The sequence below is a fragment of the Vigna angularis genome, chromosome 6, assembly GCF_016808095.1.
Source record: "Vigna angularis cultivar LongXiaoDou No.4 chromosome 6, ASM1680809v1, whole genome shotgun sequence".
In the NCBI taxonomy this organism is placed as follows: Eukaryota; Viridiplantae; Streptophyta; class Magnoliopsida; order Fabales; family Fabaceae; genus Vigna; species Vigna angularis.
Window position 1 is genome coordinate 35,315,518 of NC_068975.1, and position 10,858 is coordinate 35,326,375.

Below are 10,858 nucleotides of genomic sequence, written 5' to 3' on the forward strand. Positions count from 1 at the left end.
TAAGTTAAACCTTTTATTAGGTGATTTCTAAACTCAATGGATGCGCACACGAGATACACTACTGAACATAGTATTGACCTTGACCAATTTTAATAACAGATGGATAGAGCCTAATAATTAAGGGCGAAATTGAAAGTGTAAAATATTGATCCAAAAGTTACAATTTTTTTTTCACCTTTTCTGTATGAGTTAACGTTTTTCTTTTTGTCTTTTTTTTTCTTTAATAAAATTCCTTTTTAGTTTTATAGAGTTAGTAATTTTCTAGAATTAGCATATATTTTAGTTTTAGGAGTAAATTTAAAGTTTTATAAAAATTGTTGATAAAATCGTGCTTTTAAATATTTAATTGTGTCTAGAAATAAAATGTATCCTTTTCTTTAAAAAAACAAGAATAAAAATATGGAGCTAGTTTGTGTTTTTCCTAGACAGGTCTCTTGCTTTGTGATTTTAGACGTTAACCCTGTTTCAATCTTTGAATTTTGCAGAAATACCCCTCGTCAAAGGAGCTGTCCTTGCAAATCAGGGCTTTGATCCATCACATTTTGCCTTTCTTTATTACAATGGTGCAGGAGTTTTAACAAGAAACAAAAAATATACATAGCTTGCTCATAAGATTCTTCATACATTTTACTTCCAATTCAGCCGATTTTCATTCTCAGGTTGACCATTACAACTCTCACGTATATTTCATCCTTAACTTGTCACCAATTAAACTGAAGGGATGGTGCATCCATTCACGTCCTAATGGAATTTGATGAGACGATAATGAGTCATATCATACTCAAGTGTCAGAGAAAAAAAAGTAACGAAGTTTTATTTCGAATTCGTGTAGAATTTTTTCAGCTGAATGAATTCCGTGCAAAAGTTCCAGAAAGTAAAATAAAGGAGAAAATTGGCGGAATACTGCTCTGCTGGAACTGCAAATTGAGATAAATCATAAATCGATTCTACATATGAAAAGAGTAATTAGACCGGTACTCAATGTCAACCTCAGGAGGTTAAGAGGTTACATCATTGTTGGTACCATTCTCCATGTGAAAACTTCATTGATCCTCCCTTATCCTCCTCACCAGGCAGCACACACATGTGAATATCTGTTATTGTACACTTCAAGCTCTACCCAGCTACATCCAGCGACTTTCTTCACTCCAGTACTCTTCACAACCTTATTAGCATCATCCCATCACTCAGAACTGGCATACATGTTAGATAGCAAAGGAAGAGTATCAACACCAGCACTTTTCCCCTTGAGATGTCCCGTTATCCATTCAGACATCTTTTCATTACCCTGAATTTTACATGTCTGAAGAAGAGCCCCAGACACGCCATTCAGCTTCAATAGGTATGCTTGTAAGGAAAGCCTCAGCTTCCACAAACACACTACCACGGTCAAACATATCCACCACGCAACCAGAATGCCTCATCCGTGGCACAATGCCATAAAAGTTCCTTATTGTTTTGAAAAACATAACCCTTTATTCACCAACCCGCATGGCTGCATGCAGATAGCACCCAAACAAAAGTAACATCATCAGGCTCAACCCCTTCAATCAACATGCATGAAAATAGCTCCAATGTTCTTTTCCCATAACTGTTCATGGCAAGGCTACAGATTACAATGCCCCAGGAGATAACATCCTTGTTCATAATCATGTCAAAATTCTAAACCCCACTTGCAATGTCTCCACGCTTCACATACATGTTTAGCAAAGCATTCCTGATAGTTCCATCTACCACAAGGTCGTGTCGTCAGTCAATATATGAATGCACTCACCGCCCCAAACCCAATGCCGCAACAGGAGCACACGCCATTGTTGCCTCCTTAGGCTCTGTTTCTGCACTATTCGTTTTAACACATCAAAAGCCTCGTCGCAGCGTAACCCATCAACAAAGTGGTCCAAGAAATCATGTCCCTCATAGACATTTTATCAAACAGGCTCTTGGCATATTTCAAAGACCCATTCTTTGCATACAGGTCCGACACCGTGTTGTCAAAAACAACATTGGCGCTGGCAATCAACCTCACGCCGTAAGCGTCAACGGACTTGCCGAGTCTCAGAGCCCTGAGAGATGAACAAGCGCACAACGCGCCCACGAGGGTGACTGCATTGGGTTTGTCAATTTTGGGCATCGAGTTAATTTTGGAAAAATAGTGAAGAGCTTAGGCCTCGAAGCCCGATTGCGCGACGCCCGATTAGTGAGCTCCGTGAAACGACATCGGGTGAGGAAATTTATCAGAAGAGGTTTGAGGCGGAGACAACACCTTAGTTGGCGAGGTAGAAGAGGGAGGAGGAGAGAATTCTGGATGAAGATGTCGAGGGAGTGACCCGAATTGAGGAGACACGCGTGGATTTCGAGTGCTTTGGAGCGAGAGTGGTGGGAGGAGCAGGCCTTGAGGGCGTTGGTGAAGGCGTAGTGGTTCTGGGAGAAACCGTGTAAGGCATTTGGTTGTGGAGGTGAAAGAATGCATTTTTAGAATTCGTGAGGAGTGATATTAAAGGGTTCAACAATTGGGGTTTAGGGTTTGTGACGAGTTGTTGTTGAGCGCGAATTGCTATTTGATTCAGATTCTGAGCCGGCATAGGTTGTGAACACGGGTTGACCCGGTTACTGTTGCAATATTATCCAATTCGGCTACGGGCATATATTATTTAATATATAACATAACCTAGGTAACTAGTGAATGTGCTGTATGGTTGGAGAGGTGATCGCTGGATCGTTCAAGTTAAAAGGTGCATGGTTTTCTTTTCATATTAGGATTGTGAAATTCTGAGTCCATGTAAGTTGTGATTTTCTGGGGATTAAAATTTAGGGGCTTTTAAGCTATGTAATGTAAATGTGAAAGGAGGATTTTCTGTATGTGCACCAGGTGTTTGAAAAAATGGCTAAAAGGATGGGAAAAAACTTTTATTTTATTCTTTTTAAATTTCTTGTTTTTATTTCAGTTGCATGTTCTAATTTCTTTTGGCAATTGTTGGTGTCAGGGACTTGTTTTGCGTAATCTGTGGCAGGGCAAGTGAACGATAGAGTATGGGGAGAGCTTCAAGGGATAAGAGGGTGTGTGTTTGATTTTTATCCTACATGAGTGTTCTTTTTTAGGGTGCATTCATGCTTAGGTAAATTGGTTTTCAGGATATCTATTATCGGAAAGCAAAAGAGGAAGGTTGGCGTGCTCGAAGTGCCTTTAAACTCCTTCAGATAGATGAGGAATTCAACATTTTTGAAGGTGGGATGTCTGTCTTTCTCCACAAAAGTCTGTATTTGGCCTTTTGGGTTTGTTGAATATTTTTTCCGCTGAGACACTGTTTCGAGATTAATTTTTATTTTTTGCAGGAGTAAAGCGTGTTGTAGATTTGTGTGCTGCCCCGGGTAGCTGGAGTCAGGTACTTGTGATGAAATATTAATTGCCATGTCATACAAACTCTTAACAAACAAACATGTGTTCAGAGGGTGGGAAAGCAGTCTAGTCCATGCATTCGTATGTCTTTTTTGATAACCAGCACAATACTTAAGTTCTTATATGCAGGTTTTGAGTCGTAAATTGTATCTCCCAGCCAAGCTTGCGCCTGATTCAAAGTAAGTTGGCTTTCTTTGAAAATTCTATAGTGTTTGCTCTCACATAACACATATCAGGGCAGTAGCTTTTCTTCATTGTTTCTCACCTGCAGATTCATGCCAAGACTCAGGATTGAAATTAAGCTCTATCTAACTTAATGTTTTCATTTTTGTTAGTCATTATTACGTACAACTGATAACTGTATTTTTATTGTTATTATAAAATAAGACTTTCATCAAGACAAAGGAAAGAAATTAGTATATCATCTGTTCTTACATTGTTTTATTTCTTTATGAACTCATAGCTTGATATTTTTGGTGAATATAGTGTCCACCCCCTTGGTTTTCTTATCGTATATTTTGGGAAGCTTAAATTGTTTTAATTGATGTAAAGAAGCTAAAGTTGTGGTAACAATGTATGCTACAGTTTGGGGCACTTGGTTGGAGTATAACTCATATCTTCTATGTAGCTTGTATTGGATGAAATGCTGACATGGGATAAATTAGGCATTTGGCTTCTTGATGGTTTATAAACCTTTGGATTTTCAAGGGAGTTTCCCTTACAGACATGCTGATGGATTGAGTAGCTCTCCTTCAGTGATTTCTTTTTTTTTTCTTCTTCTCTATCTTCCAAACTCAATTTTTGGGGCTTAAATAAATTATTTCTTTTATAGAAGAATGTCTCCTATTTAATCACTTGTATTATCGCTCTGTCTCTATCAACATCATCAATTTCTTGTTGCATCATGTATGCAGCGGTGAAAATCTTCCTCTTATTGTTGCTATTGATTTGCAACCAATGGCTCCAATTGAAGGCGTCATTCAGGTGCAGGGAGATATAACTAATGCTCGAACAGCTGAAGTGGTACGTATAGCAGTATTACCATAATTTTTTTGATGGATAATTTTATAATATTTTGGATACATGTTGAGTAAGCTACATATCTTGGCAGAGATAGAAAATATACCTGTCTCTCAGTTTGTTGCGTCCTCAAATTTCATCGAGAAATTTCATAGTTTCCTTTTAAATATTTTATGTAAATGAAACATACGAGTTTCATTTATTATATTTGTTTCTCTATCATTTGAATTACAACTATATATGCTGCTTTCTGTTAAAGGAACATCAGTCCAGACCATAAACCAGAACCATAACAATGAGCAAAGCATGGAAATGGAAGAGAGGAAAAGAAAAGCACTACATTTTTTGTTTATAGTGCTTAACCATGCTATAAATCACACTTTTCACTCGTGTAAAATAACAGCTAGACATTATTGTTGTCAGTAAAGCCTATGTATCCATTGTCATTGCTTGGGCAAATTTCCCCAAAATCAGAATAAACCCAATTCAACAAAACATTATCAACATTGTGGTCTGCATATGTTGCATGTTTTAGAGAGAATGGTAGAAATGCATAGTGTGATAATAAGGAGATTTAATTTCCAGCTTTACAAAATCAACTTAGTTTGTATGTATGGATTGAAAATGCACAAGTATGTCTCATGATGTTCATAACAAATCGTTTCTGCTGGAGTCTACAATTTGTTGAAACTTGAAAGAATTATAAAGAACTGGTTTATTGGAGGCTGTTTTTTTTTTTCCATCAATTAAATTACTTGAATGACCATTGGAATTAAGTTTGTGAGCCCCTCTTCCTTCTCTTGATTTATTCAGGTCATTAGACATTTCGATGGCTGCAAGGCTGACCTGGTTGTCTGTGATGGTGCTCCTGATGGTAAAGAAAATGCTCAATTTAACTGATTAATTTCTTCATACACAATATTTATGTTTGAAGTAGTGCAATTTGACATGAGAACTACTTTTATGAAAAGCTACATACAGTTTGACATTTTTGTTATTAACCTTAATCAAGGACCCAACCAGCCTGAATTATTGTCTCTCGTTTGTTATTCTATGTCAATTGTAATACCTGCGTATAAAATCTCTTAATTTGTTTGTAGTTTAAGAAATTAAGCTTTGACTTTTGCAGTTACTGGGCTTCATGACATGGATGAGTTCGTACAATCCCAACTCATACTTGCAGTAAGTATTTAATCTTGTCCCCTTCTTATTGTTTGCGCCCTTTATTGTTTTTCCATCTGGATAGTCTATGTTCACATTATCACTATTGCAAACTGGCGATGAAAACAAATTTGAAGGATATATAAAATCAGTGATTACTCAATCTGTTTCTCTTTTCCCTGTTGTGAAACAAGGATTAATTGATTCTTGATATCTATTTTCAGTCCATCTACTCTCATGTCTAGTAAGCAACATACACAGGATATGATCTATATTAAATTGTATACTCCTTGATTAGCAAAGAGTTGCATGGTTTTATTTGCCTCTCTTGTTAGGTTTTTGTTGCAGATTGATGCTTATTGGTATCCTTGCAGGGGTTGACAATTGTTACTCATGTACTTAAGGAAGGAGGAAAGTTTATTGCAAAGATATTTAGAGGAAAGGACACGAGCCTTCTGTATTGTCAGGTATTTGAAGTTTCACCGTATCATGAGATTTTAGAAATTAAGACTTTTGTGCTTGTGCATAGTTGACATTACTGCAAGTATGTTTTACATTCATGCCTTGCAGTCATCCAACTATCAGTTAGCTTTTGTCAACATCTATAGACAAGTGATATGATTAAAGAATGAACAAGGGTTGCAAACCTTTGAAAGCAATATAAGTAATTCAAATACCACATAATATTTCTGACTTTGGCAGTTAGATCACATCGTATAATGTGTATTTTTTTTTTTGTGTGAGAAGGAATGACAATTCTTTTCAAAGAGTTACACCCAAATTCTACAAAATGATTGTACTTTGAAAGAAAAGAAACACCATTAAGTTGCTTCGTGATAAACAAAATAATTGCACTCACATAAGATAAATTTTGTGAACCGATTCTACGACGGAGTTTGCCTTTTGTCTGGCTGGAATTTGATCGTACTCATTACCCAATCTAAAATTTTAGTTGAGTTGTGAAATTGTTTCGCAGTTGCACTTTCTGCCAAATATTCATAACGAAATAATTGGAAAGTGGCAAAGTTTTATCATTGTCTCTCAAAATTACCTGGTCTTGTTTTGTTACATAGTTTTTCTGAATTTAATTTTTTTCTATAACCCTAGAAATCATCATGACAACCTCTGTCGTCTCTGCTTTGCAGCTAAAGTTATTCTTTCCTGTAGTGACATTTGCAAAACCAAAAAGCAGCCGCAATTCTAGCATTGGTAAGGATTTTTAGTTTCTCAATGCTTGCTATTTTTTGCTATGCATACTTTTTCCCTTTTTATGGTTTCTTTTTTATTATGACAATTACCGTGTTTAAGAATTTGCAGTCATGACATCACATAGGAATTGACACTCATCACATTAATTAGATTTAAACAGAAGCTTTTATATCTTGTAAAAAATGTCTATGAAGTTATGAACTTCGAAATACTACTTGATTAATATAGCTGTAGCCTCTTTTGGATTTAACTTCAAAAATACTACTTGTTTAATATAGCCGTGACACCTTGCATTTGCATGTGTTTAAGCTAGTTTTTATCACACTAACATTGGCAAAGGTATGGTTAAAAATGTTAGGAAGTGGGTAATTCTATTTGACTAGTATTTGAGCTAATTCTAGGTTTTTCACCCTTCCAGAGGCATTTGCAGTCTGTGAAAACTATTCCCCTCCTGAAGGATTCAATCCAAAAGATCTGCATCGCCTTCTTGAGAAGGTTGGAAGTCCCTCGGGGGTAGATGATACGGGTATATGTTCGTCCTTATAGTAAATCTTGTATGCAATTATAGACTATTAAATTCAGCCTCATAAAGTTAATCCTGAATACTGTATACTAAAATAATAATGACTCTGAGAAATATCTTTTGTTATTTTCATTGTATCACCAGGAGACCTTATTTTTCATGGCTTTGGTCTCCAGTAACTGATGCATGTGGTTTTTCAGATTGTTGTAGTGGATGGTTGGAAGGCCCTAATAAGGTGTATATCCCATTTCTAGCTTGTGGCGACCTCAGAGGTTATGATTCTGATCGCTCATATCCATTACCTAAAGTTGATGGGGGGACATATCAGAGCTTGGATCCTGTACAACCCCCAATTGCTCCACCTTACAAGAGAGCTCTGGAGCTAAAAAAGGCCTCCAATCAAGGAATTCGAGAACCTGAAAACCTCTCGTTGGATTCTTGATCGTGCTACACTGATTATTCATAATGTCATTTGGAACTGTGTTTTTCGATTATAAATTATTAACGTACGTGTGAACTTTAGCCCTTTTTTTCTCTTGTACCATCATTGCATGCCTGACTAGTCTTTTGTTGTAACAATTTTGAAATGAATACAGATAATTCTAAGTAAAAACCATCTAAACATGTAAAACTTTTCACTGGCTGATGTTGACGATGTTAGGATGTTGCTTTAAATCAGCAAATTTCAACAAAAACAAGGCAACGAGACAAGATAAACAAGATGTCGGTAGCAAGCACTTGTTTGCTCAATTCTTTTTGTTGTCTTTTCCAGAGGGGATTGCACATCGCACTTGACCCTGCCAGTGCACAGGAGCAATCGAACTTTGCGTGCTCTTGGTGTAATCATTACATATTTAATTTATCCAATGGTTGATATTAATATGTTGCCGCTATTTGTAAATTATTTATCTAAGCTCATTTTCATGCTTAAGAACAATTATTAGCATGACTTGCAATGCATAGAATTTGGATGGATTCATTGGACAGTGTGGGGTGATTTTGTAGTGCTCTGGTCAAAGCATGGTTGAAAGTTGATAGATTGGGATATTCATAGATTTTTCAGCGTATGGTTACAATTGCTTTCCTTTTCAAGTGTGTTATACAACAGAAGCCTAGAAAGTGGAAGCTCCTGTCTTTGGGCTGTGGGGTCTATTGTAATTAATTAATAAAGTGTTATTTATACAAAAGTTCTCATGCAAATAATAGAGGGGTGCAAGATAAGATAATGTCATAAAGTAATTATATCTCCAAAATAATTTTTGATATAATGATTTCAATTAAATACAAAACGTATATTACATAAATAGAAAGAGAAACGTCTCGGCAGATATATTAAAATTTATTATCGATAATTTTAGGTTAACTGTAACAGTCCATTCAAGTCGGTCTGGTGGAGTTTGTCTTTTTTCTTTACTGGGTGCTTTTTCTATTTCCATAAAAACCATCGTTTTTATCAGATATAGAAAAACACAATGCAAGAAATTGATTGATGCATAATTCAAATTTTAATGTTTGGAGCAAGACCAAGTTAAAATCGAGAAGCTCGTTCAATTTTGGGAAGAACCAATCATTTATTTGAGTAAGGACAAAAAAGAACAGACCACTGCAATATTCAGATTCGGTAATAAACTATTCTAAGGGAAATATCCAATATCATGGTTAAGAAAATGTTTTCATTATAATGGTGAAGAAATAAATGAAAACTGATAAAAACGTTAATGTATTCCAGTAAACAGAAAAGACTTGTACAGTCCGCAATTCAAACTTTGATTTGAACCGATGTTTTATGCAAATGTCTTTGCTCAAACTGCGCTGCTAATGAGACATGAAAAGGATTGACCTCTAATTTTGAACCAATGAACATGACACGTGAAATCAAGAAAGCATATCCCTTTTAATATACATACACGATACATCTCTTGCATGCAACAGCAGCCTTGAGAAGATTTTCCAAACCATGATTTGAATGGAGAGACTCAACTTGGTCTCTCCCTAGAAGAGGAAGAATGTAAAAACTGAATGCAATCTTCTACAGCCTTGGCACGATATGATGAGTCGTTAGGGTCGGATAGTGAACGCGACCTTACCAAAGTGGATGAAGAAACCTTTCTGGAGGATCTCCTTCTCAAAGAAACAACTCTAATGGAATTTGCTACCTTTTCTCCAAGTCGTAGTAGGAATCTCACAGGTGACAATAAAGGGTCTTTGGACATTCTTGAGAAACTCCAACTTCCAATGACCCTCTTCCTGTTTCCTAATACGCTATGCTTGAGAAACATGGTTGGTTTCTCATTGACATCAGGACTGAAGCTTACTCTCTTACTTTTTCTCAACATTTTGATGAACAACACGCGACCTTCAACCGCACAAAAAGCCAATATTTCAATTTTTGTTATTTTTTCTAGCAGAGAGGAGATGCAAAGAGCAAATAGCTGCTAGAGGGGACTGTTGGAAAGGTTGGCAAAGGAGTATATGTAGACAAATTATTTTGAGGAAACATGCTAGCTAGAAAAATAGAAAGAGGACGAAGTTAAATCCTTAAGAGGGTGAATGTTTCAAGAACTCTTAAAGGCATATAGGTGCATGAGACGAGCACACATGGGCATGTTCAGGAATCCAAGTAGTGTGTGAGGTCTACCATTACGAAACAAAGGTGAGGCAAAGTCTGCAGTGTGAACAGCAGAAATATTGGGATGGAATTGCCCAGAGAAAAGGGAGTTTGGTCAAAAGACAAAGTGGTGGAGCCATGGAGACTGAAGAGGGAGACAGGAATGACAATGTTAAGGTTAATGTAAAGAGGTAGCACAGAGAGAGAAAGAGTAGGGAGATGATGAATACTCTTCTAATCAGCATTGCTTTTGAGCTGGTGTTGCAGGGCCTACACCTGCTTTTTGCTCCCTATTTGTCTTCGGTTATGTTTCTAAAATCTGAAATTTTGATACCACAGCCCATATGTTGTGCAATGTGAGAAAGAGAATGGAGCAGGGAATTTGAATGTGGGGTTTGCGTGAACATTGGGGAATTGCTTAATCTTCTTTTTCTTGTTCCTTTTTCTGTGCTACTGCTCTTTATCAGGAAATTCCTAGAGAGAAAAATGTTACTCCATTATGGCCTCACTGCACTTTTATTTCGTATGTCATAACTCTCACTTTATGACTTTGTTGGATCCACTCATTCTGTCAGCGATCAATTTTTGGCTGTACAGTCTCAATACACGCCATATTTTTTAAAACAATGAACAAACTAGAAACTTTGAGGAATTATTATAAATTTAACTGTAAGAGATTATTTGTAAGATCACATGTCTGAACTACACATATGCTTTAAACTTTTAGAACATTTTTTATTTTATGTTTTGTTCATTTGCAATCACAGAGATTCTGTGCCCTCAATAATTTTGTATCTTCCTTGCTGGTTTCCTGTATCGTACAAATCCCAAGGCTTCTATTTTTTTTTGACAAAGATCCGTGTAAGCCACCACTGAGTGTCATTATTCTTTATGACATTGATAGGTATGGTTAGTGATAATTCTCATTTCTTTCTTAATA

General features: G+C 36.4%; 1 protein-coding gene across 2 annotated transcripts; it reads left to right on the forward strand.

Annotated features, from left to right (window-relative positions):
• The first annotated feature begins 201 nt into the window (after window positions 1-201).
• Window positions 202-7,923, forward strand: LOC108341041 (uncharacterized). 2 transcript variants are annotated; one of them, XM_017578648.2, is made up of 12 exons: window positions 202-2,779; window positions 2,985-3,057; window positions 3,133-3,226; window positions 3,334-3,383; window positions 3,527-3,576; window positions 4,312-4,420; window positions 5,231-5,291; window positions 5,547-5,599; window positions 5,953-6,045; window positions 6,724-6,787; window positions 7,206-7,313; window positions 7,511-7,923. In XM_017578648.2, the coding sequence occupies exons 2-12, from the start codon at window positions 3,031-3,033 to the stop codon at window positions 7,750-7,752; spliced, it is 951 nt and encodes a 316-aa protein (XP_017434137.1). In that variant the 5' UTR covers window positions 202-2,779; window positions 2,985-3,030; the 3' UTR covers window positions 7,753-7,923. The 2 variants fall into 2 exon arrangements, with proteins under 2 accessions (XP_017434137.1, XP_017434136.1); XM_017578647.2 differs by having other exon boundaries at window positions 202-2,732.
• Window positions 7,924-10,858: the final 2,935 nt, after the last annotated feature.

Bases quoted from the DNA above. Each gene is read 5' to 3' on its own strand.
- LOC108341041 (XM_017578648.2), top strand. From the start codon at position 3,031: ATGGGGAGAGCTTCAAGGGATAAGAGG. The intron at 3,384-3,526 runs GTACTTGTGATG...TCTTATATGCAG, and splicing joins CCCCGGGTAGCTGGAGTCAG to GTTTTGAGTCGTAAATTGTA. The intron at 6,046-6,723 runs GTATTTGAAGTT...TCTGCTTTGCAG, and splicing joins CGAGCCTTCTGTATTGTCAG to CTAAAGTTATTCTTTCCTGT.